Here is an 18142-nt window from a genome sequence, read left to right on the forward strand (position 1 = left end):
AATGTTGCACTTTCTCATGCGCTCCGCCACTGTCGAGGCCTGGGGAGCCCTTGCTCCCAACATCATTTTCTAAAGCTTTGTTTCATGTTTTAAGAATTTTTGTTCCTAAAAATAGGGCATTTCTTACTTTCATGTTCTGCGTTAAAATGATTGACCGATTTGTCGACTACCAAAATAATGGTTAGTTGCAGTCCTTTGTTTACAGAAATTTATAACTTAAAAAAAAAAGTTGTTTTTGTGTTAATTACATGAGCTATCCTACTGAAGAAGGAATGGGGTAAAACTAAAAATGAGGTTCAAACATTGGTCTAAACTGTTCTTCTCTGGTTCTGTCTGCATCACTGTGACTTGTGTCTTGACAGTGTTGTGCTTTGACAGATATGTTCCATCAGCTCCCCTGCAACCCAGTGACAGACATGATGTTATCAGCAGTAATGTTTTCTTTTTGGTTGATTGCTCTTGTTGTAGTGTTAAACTAGAATCTATAACCTTACAAATGTGTACACACCTTTGAATCTAATGATATGGAATGATGACTAATATATTACATACTGAACTGTTGAAATAATCAGTCTTTCATGCGTTTATATTGAAAGGCATTGAAATCATTATAAATGGTGGGATAGGTTCCTTTCATTATGACATTATTCATAAAATGTAGTTTAAATTTGTAACTGCAGAACCTTTTAGAACATGTGTATAATTATTTAATTAGGGCCTGGAGCATGTAGCATGGGCCTGGAGGTTGTGGGTTCAAGTCCCGCTCCAGGTGTGTTTGGTGTGTTCTCCCTGTGTCCATGTGGGTTTCCTCTGGGTGCTCTGGTTTCCTTCCACGGTCCAAAAACACACATAGGTAGGTGGATTGGCGACGCAAACGTGTCCGGAGGTGTGAGTGTGTGAGTGAATGTGTGAGGGTGTGTCGTCCTGTGAAGGAATGGCTCCCCCTCCAGGGTGTGTTCCTGCCTTGCGCCCAGTGATTCCGGTCCCACCGGACCCACCATGACCCTGAACTGGATAAGTGGTTACAGATAATGAATTAATTCATTAATATTTAATTAGATTATAAAAAAAATAAATACATTCATAAGCAATGCATTTCATATAGTATACAGAAATGAGAAGAGACAATGTATATCAGTGGCCATTCAAACTGAAGGATTGTACAAAAATCACATGTACTTCATGCAGTCAGTATGCACCAAAGTACAGTGGTATTTTTCTGTCTTAAAATAACCCATTGTGCTTCTGCTGTAGAATAGCTTCTGGCTTCAGCTTGTGTGTGCCTCTGAGACTGTGTGAGCAAGAGAACATTTGTGTAGGCAGAATTGGTATTGTACGAAATACATTGCCCTCCACAAATATTGGCTCTGCAATGCCACAAGAAAAATATGCTATAAAATACATCCAATTTTGCTTAGATATTTTTACCCTTTGTACACAATGTCATCAATAAATGTAGCTTTTATTTGAAGTGCAATTACTAAAAGGATTCTTTATAGTATTACTCATGATTATATGCCACAATTGTTGGCCCCTTTAGAACATTCTTTCATATTTTGTTTTACATTTTACTATATAAATTAGGAAGAATTAAATGGCCAGCCATGCATGACTTTCCCAATGACTGTTTCACTGGGTTGCAAACATTAGATACATATCTTAAATGCTTATCAAATCTATATTTTACTATGCATCATAAACCCCAAAAATCCTGCTAGCTCAGTTGTACTGAAAAAAGAGTGCAATGTCTTCCACAAGGGCTCTTCAGTTTTCATCAGTGTAGAAATGCATGCTAATATGCTCGCACTCTCTCTCTCTTTCCCTCTCACTCACTCAGTTACTCACTCATACACTCCTCTCCCCTTTCTGAAAACACGTCTGGCACGGTTGATTATGGGTTGTCGGAAACACTCATGTAAATTGTGTGTGTGTGTGTGTGTGAGTGTGAGTGTGTGTGTGTGTGTGTTGTTTCTCTCCTGTCAACTATGTGTGAATTATTTTGCTTTTAATCGGCTCCTCTTCATGACTTCACCTCTCATCTCTCTGAATGTAAATAGAAAACCTAGAGCCCGGCTGTCTTTCTATTGCAAGCTGTTTGCATATAAAAAGAGACTGCCCCACCCCACACACACACACTGATGTCCCTCTATCATTTACTTCATATGACTGTAGACTTTTAGATAATACATGTTTAACATGTTGCAAAGTGATCTAATATGAGTTTGAAATGTTCCTGATCCTGTTTTTCTTAATTCATACATAAAGGTAAATATGAAAAAATACTGTTAAAACCACTTCCTATGTCGCTTTGAATCTCCTTGCACTAACAAGGATAGAATTTGCCACAACAAGTGTATCACAGCATTACAGTAAATGATCCGATGAGGATCTCTGTTTAGTCTTTACTCCAAAGCTCCTCTCTGCTCCACTGATCTACATGCTATAAATAAACTCCTATGTTACACACGAGCTAAACTGCGCAGCCTCCCCAACAGCACTGTGACTTTATCTCCACACATCTCTCCATTTCATTTTCTCTGCTCCAGGACTCTACAGACAACAATAACACATAGGCTACACAACGTAATACACAGCATTTATCTGATTTATATATGAACATTATATCAACATAATACAATAAAATACATGATGAAGATACAACATTAAGTCAACTCAAGACCATGCCTGAAATGTTAAAACTGTCAGTTGTAACTTGCTAAAGTAATAACTTATAAACATTCACCTTTCAAACCTGAAGTCTTGTAGTAAAGCCTGAAATGGATATTAAACTGTGTTACTTGGCACATATAGTGTCGCTGTCACACAGCTCCAGGATCTTGGAGATGTACAGTATAGAGTGACCAGATCTGAGATTGTGAAAAAGAGGACACATCTCGGGGGTGATGAGCTCTCGCCCCTCGCTGCCGTTGTATGCTTGGCTGAACCTATGTGTGCTTTTAGGTCCTTTACACCTTTATTTGCTACACATGGGAAAACATGGGAATTTCTTTTTTAATTCATCCGAGAACTTACATTTACGTTTCGGCATAGCTGCTCGAGATGAGGGTAGGTACATGAGCTTTGCCTGACGTAAACAAGGACTACTGATGTGCAGACTGACCAATTAAATGTTTACAGAGAAGGTTATCGACCAATAACGGTAGCTCTACAGTCAGACCGTCCAATCAGAAGATTTTAGGCTACTTCACCACGCCCCCTTCTCACTCAAGCGAACCAATCGGAGTAGGGGAGGGCGGGACTAGTTTATGAACGAAACGCTTCTCGAAATTCTATGTAAGCTCTAGAAAAACAAAATCCCGAACGTTTGTGAAATGCCACCCGGACATTTTTTAAGTCTAAAAAAGAGGACATGTCCGGGTAAAAGAGGACGTCTGGTCACACTAGTACAGTACAAAAGTTTTAGGTGCCCTAATTTTGAGTACAAATTCTGTTATATTTTTACGAATTCTGCATTATTGAGTCAGTACAAAACATTTCAGATTTACTTCACCTATAATAATAATAATAATAATAATAATAATAATAATAGTATGTCTGACAATCCAACTTCTTAAAAGAACTGTGGCAGATTCTCCAAGACACTCAGTAAAACTACCATCTAATTTCTTTATAAAATGGTCGTCACATATTATAATAATATATTCACAAATATAAAAAATGTTTAATGCACACTGTTATCTTTTTCCTTCAAGTAATAAAGAATGAATTACATTATTTTTGAAGTCATCTTTACTTTCCAACACTTTTTGCATGTGCCTTTTGCACAGTACTGTAGTTTCAAACCCCACCTCAGGTCACTGTGTGTGAGGAGTCTGGTGTGTTCTCCTCATGAGTTGCCTCTGGATGCTCTGTGTTCCTCCCACAATCCAGAAAAAAATACTTGCTGGTAGCTGTATTGGCTTTTCAGAAATGTCCATAAGAGTGAGATTATGAGTGTGTGATGGATGCCCAGTGTTGTACTGGCTGATGTCTGCCCTGCTTTCACATTCTGAATAAAATGTTATTGAACTATAGAGAGTAATAAATGTATTTATATTTTATACAGAAAAAAACACTGTCTTTGAAACTCTTTTTGGGTGTAAGAGCTGAGCAAATAGGGCAGATGCTACGAAAAAGTGATTAACTAAAATAGAATGTGTTTAAAAGCTATGAATACATTTAAATCCTGTGCAAATGTGCATCTGCATCCCTTCTTTCTGTGTGCACAGATACACACACACACACACACACAGTCCAGCTCTAATCAGACTAATGACAGGAAATATGTTTGAGTACTACAGCAGAAAGCAGGAAACAAAGCAGCTTTGTGCTTTTGTAGTTCTGCTTTAAAGAGAAGCTTCAAAGAATGTAGAATTTTCTTCAAAGAATCAAAGAATTTTCGAGTACCTCAGGTACCACTGGTTTACAACAAAGGTGGTCTTTGTTCTATGCATTTACTTCCCCATTAACATTTATTTAATATATGAGGGAAATAAATTACAGTTTGAAAGTTTTTATTTTGTTGAAAGTTCATGTGGCACAATTTTTTCTAGAAATGAATTGCTGCCAGATGTCTTTTAGCACAGCGTTTTGTGCAAAGATGTGAACAGTTTTCACTGCCAGATCTCACCCTTCCCATTTTTACCCAATACTGCTCTCTAGAAGCAAGGAATCACAACATTTCACACAGAGAAACAGTGTGTAGTTATCTGATAATTGTGTTACAGGTAAGTTATAGCTTAATTTATAATGAATTTAAAATATAATACAAATTTTCAATCTGCTGGTGGAACAGCCACAAGGGGGCCTGCAGAATCAAGCTGCACACACTCTCTCTCACTCTCCCTCTCTCTCTCTCTCTCTCTCTCTCTCTCTCTCTCTCTCTCTCTCACACACACACACACACACAAATCCATATGATTTATAAATAGTCAGAGCAGGAAGCAGCACCCCATTGATCAGCTCATCCACTAGTGATATTTAATCTACAACCGCTGCTGCTTCATACGCGCAAATGAATATTGATCATCTCACTGACATACACAGCACTGATCTGTGCAACTGACCCTTACTAAACGCTATAAACCCAGCAACACTGGAAAGACTTTCAATTTAATCGCTGTTCTTTTCAGTCTCAGACCTTACTCTCCGACAGAGTTGGGGAGCACTCCATAGGAACAGAATACATGTTGTTCTTGTATTTAATATATGTTAATATAATAAGATTTTTATTCCAAGTAATTTTTGGGAAAAAAAATACCAATATTTATTCTCACACTAATATGATTTTCCACTATTCACAACTTAAACATTTCCTTTGGTTTGTGTTTTGTTAATAAAAAAAGTTTGGCACCATGATAAAGGTTATCAAAACATCTAAGGGCAGACAGGGCAGTGTATGAATGTGTGAGGAAGAGTGAAGTGTGTAAAGGCAAGTGGCAGAAGGGGGCTATACTAGACTCCATGTTTCAGAGTATCATCCTTTCTCTCTGTCTCTTCGTTATCACAAGCCTGCAGACTCTCGTATTCCCTTCTCTCCAGCAACCTCCACAAACCTTCTGTATGATGTCATTCTGCAGAATATCATGCAATACCACCCCCCTCAACACACACACACACTGCCATAGACACACACACACTGCAAATGACCAGCGAGCTCAGGACAGCCTTCTTTCCGCTAATGTAATGACCTACTGTGGCATGACTCATAGGACAATGCAATAACACTGTTTGCTCTCTGCGTATCATGGCTGTAATATCAACATTATATTTTGTATTATGCATTTAAAACCATTTATCCAGTAGCATTTAATGCTGTTTGTACATTTCATAACAAACGGATGAATATAATTTTCCAAACTAATTTAAATAAAATCATGTGACATTGTTATTAAGATAATTTATGTTTCTTCTATACAGTTAACAGCATGGAAGTATGACAGCAACAATAGCTTCATTTCTTTACTCGATAGCTTTGCAGTGATTTAACAGATTTACTGTTTGACTATTCTGCATGTAGTGGTTTAGCGCCACAGAGTAATATTGAAGTTGTAAGCAGTGTTTCACCTTAGTCTGGGTTTTGAATCAGGCATTTGAACCAATCATACACATGAGGCACAGTAACACCATGCCTGCTTAAAATGTAGAGACAAAGAAGGGTAGGGAAATGGTTGTGGAAACATGATTTATGATTTTGCATAACCCACGCAAATGTTGTAAGTGGGCTTCTTGGAAAAAAATATATTTGATTTTAAGGATGTCTATGTATAATGTAATTTAAATCGAAGAACCTTCGCTGGCACCTATATTTTGCTGTGTTCACAAACACCACACATGCAGATGACTACAATAAAGGCAGTACAAGGCCAATGCAACAGAAGGCCAGTACTGTAATAATATTCAACATGATTAAAAGCGAATGAGACGGGCATCTGGTGTGTGTGTGCACGCCCTTGCATGTGCATGTCTTAAACAAGGTCTAAACCCAATTTGCCCCCTGCATGTTCTATACACACACAGTTGAACAAGGTTAGAGCAGATGCAGGCTTTCTGGGAGGATGAGTTCAGTCATTCTTCTCCATTAGCCTCCAGTCTACAGCCCACAGACCACATCAGCCTATAAAGCAAAATAATGAAGATACACTGCACGGTGCATTTCTAATTAAAGGCTTATTACCTTTCATATGCACTTCATCATAGCACACGGTGCTGGATTTACAGTGACATCAGCACTGAAGGCAGATACCAGGAATGTTCATTCATCTGTCAGAGCTCAATTCTTTATTTGACTTCAGTTTAAAGCTCTTTGATTTGAGAAGGCACACAGATGGAAGGGATGCAAGATGAAAGAGAGAAAAAGGCACTACAGTTTTTCCCAGTGACCTTGAAAAATACTGCCTTTTCAAAAGACACAGAGCATGAGAGAAATAGAGCTGCAGAATGCACCAGAGAGTGAGGCAAAGATAGAAAGTAAAAAGGAGAAAGGGAGAATTATACAGACAGGGAAAGATAAAGGAGAAAAAGAGAAAGGGAGAATGAATTTTTCCCCTCTGGTGCTCATTGGACCTTTTATCTCTTTAGGAAGAATTACATTTTGTCACAATTGGAAGAAATATTAGCTTTTTAGTTTTTTTTGGAAATACAACACATCAGTTGCTGATGCTTTATTGGCTCACAATATATACAGTATTAAAAAGCAATTTTATGTGTCTTTTCCTATATATTTTTATTTTTAACTTTTAAAAATTTATTTACTTCTTTAAAAATCTATTTAAAAATAAAATACACTTCGATGGGCATGCATTTTGAAAGTTTAATCTTAAAATATTAGAAAAAGTTGCTTTACTTGCAGGTATTATTTTTAATTTTCTTTTAATGGTGAGGAAACTGTGTCATCCTGCTCTTCAGAGTTAGATCAGAAGCTTTTCAGATCCTCTCAGTAGGAAAAAAAAAAGAGGAAAAGAGTCAGGAGCAGATCTCATTAGCCTTTTTAAAAATGGGCAAAGCAACAAAATATGCCTGGTTTTAGTTGGAAGCTCTTTTTCAACATTTTAACTTCCTCCATGGGTTTTCCCTCAGGAAGAGACTCTTTTACTCCAGCTGGATCTGTTCTAGTGTAAAGCCTCTGTACTGTTGTGTGGAAGCAGAGCGGATAGAAAGACACAAACATAGAGCTTAAAAGAGATTACTCCACTCTCCACACTTTGCCAAAAAGCTCCCCATGGACACTCTCTTCTCAGCCTCAAGACTCTGAATCACAGCTCCACACATACTACTACATACACCCTTACAAAACACTGCCAAAAAAAATGTTCAGCACCTGATCATGTTCTTAGAGACTTTACAAATTGTAGTGGCTACAAATGGATAGTAGAAATGTACATGTAAATACATTTTTTTCAAATTATCTATATGATAGCTTAATTAAAATAGTAACTTTATTCAAATACTTTGGGGACATTTCCGTTCTTGTTATTTTATATTCATATAATATTCCTATATTTATTACATATGCACAGAAATATACCAATCATGGCACTGGTATACCATTCAAATGCAACTTTGTATGACCTGTTGCACTTAAAGGCGCAGTTCACAATTGTAATCACAAAACGCTTTTTATAAAATTCACAAGATGTTTCCTCAACATTCATTACTTCTCAAGTCTGTCTGTGTGCTCCACACCGGTCTAATGTGTTTACAAAGCCCCAGTGTCTGTAAATGAATGAAAAAAAACAAAGTGGCTCTGTCTGGTATTCTAGTTTCTCTCTCTGCTCATGACAGACAACGGAGAGAACTCCAAACGTTAAAAAGCACAATCCAAAATGAGGATTGCTCTATTCCTCCTCTATATGTGGGTAATATAGACTTATTTTGGCTGTTTCTGATCACTTAAGGTGGAAATGTCTGCATATTTAAGAGACGGCTCAAGAGACGGCTCAAACAACTCAAGTTAAAAATGAGTTTCTGCGGTAATTCAAACAGTGAATAAAATCTTATCTATGAGTCTAATCTGTTTACGAAGCCCTGGTGTCAGAAAATGAGTAAAAAATAAATCAATAAATAAATAAAAAAAAGAAAAAAAGTGGCTCTGTTGGACATACTAGGCTAATTCTCACACTGTTCATTGCAGGAAAATGGGGTCAAAGAGCCCTCCAAATGTAAGACATCATGAAAAGAGATGAGGATATTGTTTTATTCCTGCTCTATAGGTTGGTCATATTGACTAATTTTTACTGATTCAAGTTACAAATGAATTTCTATCATAATTCAAACAGTGAATTATAATGTAAGTTAAACGTCAGCCACATACAAACACCAGTTGTATTTTCTCCTCAGAAAATACCATTCAACCAGTTGACTGGGAAATATAATTGCATCGTGTTAGAATTTATAGTATCTTGTGTGATATGATGCCCTCAAACAATTTTAAACTATGCTAGCACAAGTGTGGGTAATAGAAGAAAACCACATCATGCTAATTTACATGCCTGAGCTGAACTGCAGTGAAGGGCAGCACCATGGAATGTGCACTTCATTTGAGTTTAACCCAGTGTGAGCGAGAGAGATGGGAGGTGCTTTGTATTCTGAGAGGCTCCCTGCAGCGTTTGACTGTAATCCTCTTAGCCTATGTGTGCTAGGCCCTCCTAGCGCAGATACACTAACCCCAATATAGCATGGCACTGTACAGTCACACTAACAAAAATAACATTCACACTCTTCTTCAATCCTCTGCTTCTTCCACCTTCATTTGTAGTGCTGTAGCATTTTATGTGAAGAGAGTCTTTCTCTTTCTCTGCGAGTCCCTATCAGAGATTGTGATCAGAGATAAGAGAAGGTGTTGATTTAGTTTAAATCCTCTGAACCGTGTCAGTGGAGACATGAAAAATCAAGTCTTACATATTGTTAAATAACTATGGAATCATTAGTCATATGAATTGGCTTTAAATAACATTTTTCCATGACAATCAGGGCTTTATGGAAAATTCATTGTTCCAAAACTATAGATTGTGGTGCAATTTGGTGGTGAAATACAGAGATTTTATTGTGTTTATTGTGTTTTGTAAATCAGTTCCCACCTGTCCAATAGGGCAAGACTTGGAAGCATTTCCTTAGATGCAATATGTCTTAGTATGGTCTAAACTTAGTCTGTAAATATATCAGTCATGCAGTTTCTTTTCTGGGAGATCTGCATAAAAATTACAAATGTAAAACCTAAATATTTATGTGTATATGTGTGTATCAGCATGTGCACAGGTAACACCATTTAATTTAAAATACATTAAAAAGAAAAACAACAAAAACAAAAACACATGTGAATCATATACATCTCCACAAACACAGATAAAGATGTTTCAGGCTGGTTTTCGTTCTGGTTCATAGGGAGTAGACAGTGGGTGGGGCAAGATATGGCGGTAACCATAGTAATGGAACAGATGGACTGTCACGGTAACAGTGTTTATATGAAGGTGTGTCACTGTGTGGATACACCATGGATCCAAAATGAAACCTTATGACAAGCACAGCAAAAGAGGTAAATGCAATATCTCCTCAAATATCAGATGAAGAAATGTCTAAATGTTTTGTTTGAGAAATGTCTCATATTGCAGACAGGTCATAAAGCATGAAGATGATGTTCAAAACTATGGTCAATTTAGGATATATTTCCAAAATATAAATTTGATTTCAAACATCTGTAAAAACACATTAAAATCTCATTACATTTAATAACACACAATTTATGATTGTTTTTTCTTCTACAAAAATCAGGTTTTGGGAGGTTATCACAAGGAAGTGACAATAAGAACCCTTTTTTTCTCGTGACAAATTGTTTATTGACTCATATTCCTTTGTCCTGCCAATACAGTGTTTATAGACTAATGAGAAAATGTGTAATGCATTAAAAATATTGATTTTACATTTACCATAGAATAATATGAATATTAAAATAATCTAGGGCCACGTATTGTTATAGGGTGTGGTTTTGTTCATATTAAAAGTGAATTGAATGGGGCTGGGTCTAACAATAGATGGATCCACTAACAACAATGATGTCATCGTCTTATGGATGTAAAAAAAAGAAAAGGAAAAAAATCTCTTGGGAATATTTTGTCGAGGGATATGGTGGGGGATGTAAGCACAAGAGATGAATGAACAGAGATGGACCCCTCTGTTTGCTAGTTTTAGACACAGTAATGAGAGGTAGAGGAGTAAGAGCCCTTCATCAACCAGCCTGGCACACACTCATCAACAGATGTCCTGCACACTGAGAGAGAGAGAGAGAGAGAGAGAGAGAGAGAGAGAGAGAGAGAGAGAGAGAGAGAATTCCATGTGGCACATTGTGTTTTGTGGTTAATTGTCAGTAGCGAGACTCTTTTCTTTTCTTAAAACTCTGCAGTCTTTGTGGTACTCAATAACAATGCGCTGAATGAGGACATGTTTTATTTGCTGTGGTCTGTCTGTGTCTCAAAAATGTCAAGTGATTTAATTAACACTCCAGCTGAAATATTAATGTTCACAGCAGACACATCATCAATATTCATTAACCGGCAAAAGCTGCACAAACTCATGTTAATATTTCATGAGACAGCACAGCTTTAACATGATATGTATGTGTGTGTGGGTCTGTGTGTGTGTGGGTGTGTAGGTGTCTGTGTATGAGTGTTTCTTCATTTATAAACATGTGCACACAGGTGATGAATGTTCTAAGGGGAAACTATCACTCACATAAACATGTAAAAGGCAAAAATATATTCATGACGTATAATCACATATAATCAGAGGCAAATAATACTTAACTTGAAATTGAATCTGGTTGAAAAAGATTTTGGATCATTTCTATTTATCCATTTGCCATGACATTTGCCATGACATGCCAATACATTTACATGTATTTATCCATGACATTCAAAACAATATAAAAAAAAGAATGGGACATTCAAGGTTTAATCCAAAAGTAGATACTATGTGGAAGACTAGATGAGTAAATGTACCCATTTCCTTAGGCATGTGTTTATACGGCAGAGGTTTTGCCAGAATTTTATTTGTGGTGGTCTGGGGCCTTGGAGGGGCAGCAGTGTTTTCAAGAGACATTACTAGAGTAAGGCTGACAACAATCTGCTAACACTGACTACAAAAATCTACAAAACACTCAGTCCCTGACCCTGCATTTAACGGTTTAAATAGCTGGCAATATAGCGCAGTGAGTACTGTCAGGTACCCAAAGTCCTACCTTTTATAACACTAGGTGTGGATGTCACGGCAACTTTTTAATGTTGTTCCTTGCCTGTTTTTTCTAAGTATGCTATTTGTGCTCCTTTATCATATGGCTCTGTTTTGTTTTGTTCTTGTCTCATACTTAGCTCTGCCTTTTCATTAGTGTTGCTTTCCCTACATTCTCAGGCGTTCCTTGACTATGCCCCTATGTGTATATATATATATATATATATATATATATATATATATATTATATATATATTTTTTTAAGTGGTCCTTTGTCTGGTCTTGTATGTGTGTCAGAGTGTTCTCTTGACATTTGTTCATAGGTTCTGTTTGCTTTGCTCCAGTTTTGTGACGTTTTAGTTTGTATATTTGCATCTCTGTTGTTTATTTGTCAGATTATGCATTGTTTCTGCTTTTATTTGCATCATGTCCTCTTACTTATATCGTTAAATTTAACACTCTCTCCTGCTGTCCACCATTAACTTCAATTAAACCACTAAACTCTCTGTTTCTAAGTACCATATAATTAGAAATTATTTCTAAGAAATAAAAATTCCCAATGCCTCATAAGTATTAGTCATGTCTCTAGACCCTCCACAGGTCTATGAATATGCAATCTCCACACACTTCTCCACTGCTTGCCTGCAGCTCTGCCTTATAGCTCTGCCATTGCAAGTTGATGGGATTGGTTCTTCAGGTTTGTGGTGTTATAGCACATTCCCACTGCGTGATAGCTTCTCCATTAGGCTCGACAGCACTGGTGTTTGGTCTCAATTTCATTAGCACAGCTTCAGAGTGAAATGTAGCTGGTGACATCACAAAACCCTGTCTTTAACGGGAACTGCAGGCTTTGGAATTCACAATAATGGCAACAGTAATATTAAGAGCAGTTTTCTCTGTGTGTTTTCACGTGTTGTGGTTTTAGTATTTATTTATTTTTTTTAAACTCAGTGTGGCTTCTCACCCCAGTTCTCACAGATCAGTAGAGTTTGTTGCACTATAAAACAGGACCAGTTCCAGAGACCAGATTTGCCAGGTGGAAAAGCAGCAAAGCTTTGCTGAGCCAAGCAGGTACCATGCAGTGGAAAGGCACCATTAGAAAACCTGGCAGACTCAGTTCAGCTGATTTGTTAACAAGCTGTTTCAAAAGAGGAAAAAAGCACGAGGATTGAAAATCCCAGGGCCTTTGCATTTTTGGCATTTGGTGAAACTACTGCTGAGGCAATCATAGCAGGTCCCATAGAATAAAATTATTTATTTATTTATGTTTGGCTTCATATAGACTTTGACTTTGCAGGAATCACTCACAGAAAGATCCAATGTATGTTATAAGTTAGCTTCCATCAACACTGCACAAACACATCCAATCTCCTTCTTATTCATATTATACCTCCTCCGCAATACATTTTTCAATATGATCCTTCATCTGCATCTTCCTTCATATTCTCTTTTAATTATTCTTTCCAGTCTTTAAACCACATCCAAACTTTAAACCATGATCTTCCTTATGTGAATTTGTCCCCTGCAGAATTACATCTAATCACAGCGAAGTATTACTGTGAACCCCTGGGAAACAAGGACACACAAGCTGTATCCCAAAGCCTTGGCTGCAATCTGGCTGGGCTGCTTTCTTCGTCGGTACATCACTGAAGCCTGTTCCATGTGAAGCTTTGTCTGTATACAACACATTTAAAAGATTTAAAAGACATTCCCAGTGTGTTCTTAGTGTCCTTTGGGAAACACACAGTTCACTGTGCACATACATCATGGAGGAAAAATTACATGGTGAAAGCCTCTAAATGGGAGTTTATTTATAAAAATATCCAGCGCTGTCTTTGAAACCACTTTGCCAGTTTCATTAAGAAATGAAAGGTTCACGCAGAAACTTGATCTCTTTTTAGTTTTCTGCCACAACCTTTTCAGGGATGCGGCTATGGCCTTGTTATACGGTTCCATTTGAGAGATCTGTCAGCTCATCAGGAGGAGTCTTCAGAGGACTGTCCTACTGAGGACACATCCTCATGAGTCTAGAGCCTTGGCTTTGAAATGCAGCTGTAGTTTCTTTGACACAAGGCACTGATAGTCCTAGTGGAGTATTCTGTTAAACAAGACTGACTGAGTAATGGAATTAGTGAATGAGTGAGTGACTGATATACTAGCTGGTTTTTTTCATATAAAGTTTTGAGCTTCTTCATATATAAAGACACCTAAAGAGTGCTGCTATGTAATAATCAATGTAAGTTCACAGTAGCTTGCCATTAAAGTGTTTGTAATTTCACAGCAAACGTCCCACTACGCTGCATAGTGTTTGGTAAAGCAAGAGAGGAACTGAGGTGAAGAAAAAGGATTGAGTGTTGAATGATTCTCTCAGGCTTTTTAAAATGATGTGATAAAACTGTGAATTGAGCAGAAGTTACCATCCACGTGAAGCTTTATCAGTCCCACCAGGTGGAGAAGGAAAGAAAGAAGGAGATATCAGGAAAAAGCAGGAAAGAAGAGGGGGTGGGGTGCAGTGTGATAGCTGCAGGTTTCTCTCTCTTTTTCTAAGTGGTAGGCTTGTCTTATCACCATGGAGACAGACAGACATACCAGGTAATGTGGAGGGGTGTGGCAATGGCATGCTTTAACCGTGCTAGGCCACTGTGCATGTATATACAATAAAGGTGTGCACAGTGATTACAGAGAAACAATTTGGTGGAAATACACGATTGTGGTTGTTCTCACTTTGGTGTAAATATAATCATTTTCTCTCAGTTACGCTTAAAAAGAGCCCACTTTCAAACTGTCTAAGATGTGAGGCAAGAATGCCCATTCACACACTCTGTGCTGTTACATTAATTTGCCCCATTTAAAACTTGTCCAATTTTTAAATAAAAACAATAAATCATAGAGCCCTACTAGAAAAACAGAGAAATGAATAAAAACACAACCTGACAAAAGTCCAGAAAGAGCTTAGAGAACAAGAAATTATAGAACACTCTGGAATCAGCATTTTCACTCCAGAGTTTTGGATTGTTCTAAAGATAACATTATTTCAGTGTTTTAGATTATTCTTTCTGTATCGAGTTCTGTATTATAGGTTGTGCTTTATTTTTCCAGATGATCATTTTCTCATTCTGAACAGTAGCTTATGAACTGTTCATAAACATCGCACTGGTATTGATCTTTTTGCTTGAGCGGGTTTTTAAATTCACATGCAAGAGCTGGGGCTGAAATGGTCCACGCTGCATTACATGCTCTGCTGCGCTGTCCTACTGCAGAGGTGCACGTGCTCCAAGTGCTGCTGCTGTGTGTGTGTGTGTGTGTGTTGTGGGTACAGTGGAAGAGAACAAGAGTGAGAAGACAATGGTCACATCCATTGGAGTGATCCTGACTGACGGACCAGTGAAGAGACTGGCCCCAGTGAGTGAAAAAGCATGTAAATATGTATATAATGTCTGTGTGTGTGTGTGTGTGTGTGTGTTTGTGTGTTAGTGCAGAGCCTTAGAAAGGTTTGATTGCTTACCATTAGGAGGCAGATGGCAGATTCGGGCATCAATTGGACAGCCATTGGTCCTAACGTCCAGCACAGGTAACACCTAGCTGTCCCTTTTGCTCTAAAGCTAAATGTACAGCGCAGGTAACGTACACAGTGGTGGTCCAATGATGTCCAGAGAAATGTGCTCAGAGTGACAGCCTCCACAGCGTCCAGGTGACACAGAGCAAAGGCTCAGGTATCACTGCCCGCTCCTTGGCAGGACTCCACCCCCCAGGGGGCAGTCTCCAGAGTCTGACCTCAGCTATTGTCCAGCTATTGTCCAGCACCTCCTTTTGCGTTTGATGAGTGTTTTTATTTTTTTTGTCTTTCTGCTCCTGCAGAATCTCAGTGTGCTCACTCTTCTCTCCACACACGCTGCTGCTGCTGCTGCTTTGATGTCAAACAGCCGGTTTAAGCCCCCTCCTCCTGCTCGTCACACACACACACATACACACACACCCCACCTCAGTTTCTCTCCCTCCCTATCTCTTTCCCGCTCACTCTCTTTTTTTTTCACACACACACATACACACACACACACACACACACAGCCTCAGTGGCAGCAAGAGAAGGTGCAGATCAGCATCTCAAATAAACAAGCAGATACACACTCTCACTCTCATTAATTCATCTGATCGCGCTGGCTGCTGAACTGGGGGTGAGAAAGAGGGGGGACAGAAGGGGCAAGGATGAGAGAGAGAGAGAGAGAGAGAGAGAGAGAGAGAGAGAGAGAGAGAGAGAGAGAGAGAGAGAGAGAGAGAGAGAAATATTGGAGACAGAGACAGGGTTAGAGATTGAGAAGGGGGAGAGAGAGAGAGAGAGAGAGAGAGAGAGAAAGAGAAACAAGAAGAAAGCAATACATCAACACTGTCTGGCCAACTAACACAGGATTAATGTCACACAGAGCAAGGCAGAGAGAATATCAGCAAACGGTGTTGAATATATACACACCTCTGCTTTCTACCTGAAATCTGAAAATATGTGTGGAGACAGACAGACAGACAGACAGATAGATAGATAGATAGATAGATAGATAGATAGATAGATAGATAGATAGATAGATGACAGAAAAATAGGATGTTAAGAAAGAATGAATATGATAAGATGATAAGAGGACAACAACTGCTGTAATGTGTAAATGTCACTGAGGGCCAGACACCTGTTTCATTCCCATACTGTCGGGTGTGTGTATAAAAGTATATAAAAAAAAAATCTTAAACAATAGAAGAAAAAAAAACAGGTCAGGAGACAGCAGTGTCTCTAGGGATCTAACACACTTCCTAGATGCACATTATTAGATGACTGCAGTCCCTATTCCACACACACACTGACACAGACGTACACAGAATGATGAAGAAAAAACTAATTTATTTTCTAGGGGAACATGATATAAAAATAAGCCCACATACCATATAAGCCCACCTGCTGGTGAACATTTCTCCAAAACTGCAGAATTGCAGCTAAAATCCAAATTGTGCTTTTTCTTGGGAGCCATTCTGTCTCAGCTTAATGCATGCACACCTGGGTCTCTCTCTCTCATATATATATATATATATATATATATATACATACACACATTTTATTCCTTTGGCTCTGGTGATCCTCTCTGGACTAATTAGTCCAGAACAAAAGCAGTGAGTAAGAAAGATACTGGAGGCGAAATCATTTTGTTTCCTGACATTTTTAGAAAGTAATAGTTGCACTGCATGTGTGGTTACGGCAATTTATTGTGGGAAAACTGATAACACTTTGTTCTGATGTAGTTCATTTTTGCTGTTGTAAAGCTGTATCAAAATGTAACAAGTTGTGTCATTTCAACCAAGTGCTTCATAGCAGACAGTGATGAATTCTGGAAAAAATATAATAAATATTCTAATATATTGTCGCTGTCCAATGAAAAGCATGTATCTCCAAAATAGCAAATTTAGAAGAGTAGGAAAAAACTTACTTACTTTCAGTAGAAGTCAATGTAAAAATATTTTATTCCAAGTAATTTCTGAGCGTTTGTGTTGGTCCACACAGTGACACAGTGTGAGGGACTTTCAACATCCAATGTTGTTTTTTTAAAGCTAGTTATTTACTTCATTTTTGTTTGTCCACATCTGTTATTAATGTATAGTATAATGTGTTCTATATTTTCAATAAACCTTAATTACTAATGAGAGAAATGTTTAAAACAAATTGCCAGGGGACCTAATAGTAAATGCCAATTATTTTAGAGATAAGGAATTGAGGGGAGGGAGTGAAATGTGCAGAGGGAGCAATAAGCATAAGAATTTTGCAAGCTGTATGCAAATATAAATTGAGGTTTGCTGGACTCCAGCCAATTTAATTCACCAAATGTGAGTCATAATGTGTTTCCATAGTATTGCACTGAAACATTAACCTCACCAAATGCTGGAAGGTTTGTGGTCATGCCACTGAAATGTGCAGAGGTTCAGCTTCTAGCAAGCCCTGTTTACGCTTAGCATAACATCTGATCTGGTGATAAGATATAACTTTATTAATCCCTTGGGAAGTCTCCTTCAGGGAAATTCAGTAGTGATGATGGTAATTAGGGTCATCATCCCGTCAATACACATTCAAATGTTGCTTCTGAATTCAGTCTTTGTTTTCGCAAGAAGTGTTCAAATGGAACCTTGTGCTCCAGGGCCAACAGTTCTCCATCTACTAAGCAACAGTAAAAGAGCCAGGATTGTATCAGTTTGACTAGCTTCCACCTGGTGAAACTAACTTAATATTTGCATAAAGTTAATAACATCGCTATGTATTTGTATCCTCTCCATACCTTTTGCACAGCTGCTGCCTCACCTTGAGGAAATGTAAATGCCCAGTGAGACTGGATTTGTCTCCTACACTAAAGCCGAGACTTGTTCACCTGCTGGCCACATTCGTGGATCAGGC

General features: G+C 38.1%; 1 protein-coding gene across 1 annotated transcript in view; it reads right to left on the reverse strand.

Moving 5' to 3' along the window:
- The window catches only part of frmd4a (FERM domain containing 4A), a 145416-nt gene extending 130000 nt beyond the window's left edge, over positions 1-15416 (reverse strand). Inside the window, exon 1 of the mRNA XM_066684572.1 lies at positions 15227-15416. Within this exon, the coding sequence (XP_066540669.1) occupies positions 15227-15271 (45 nt within the window). The 5' untranslated portion in view covers positions 15272-15416. The remainder of the gene's footprint in view (positions 1-15226) is intronic.
- Between the last annotated feature and the right edge of the window lie 2726 nt (positions 15417-18142).

This window comes from Hoplias malabaricus, chromosome 11 (genome assembly GCF_029633855.1).
Source record: "Hoplias malabaricus isolate fHopMal1 chromosome 11, fHopMal1.hap1, whole genome shotgun sequence".
In the NCBI taxonomy this organism is placed as follows: Eukaryota; Metazoa; Chordata; class Actinopteri; order Characiformes; family Erythrinidae; genus Hoplias; species Hoplias malabaricus.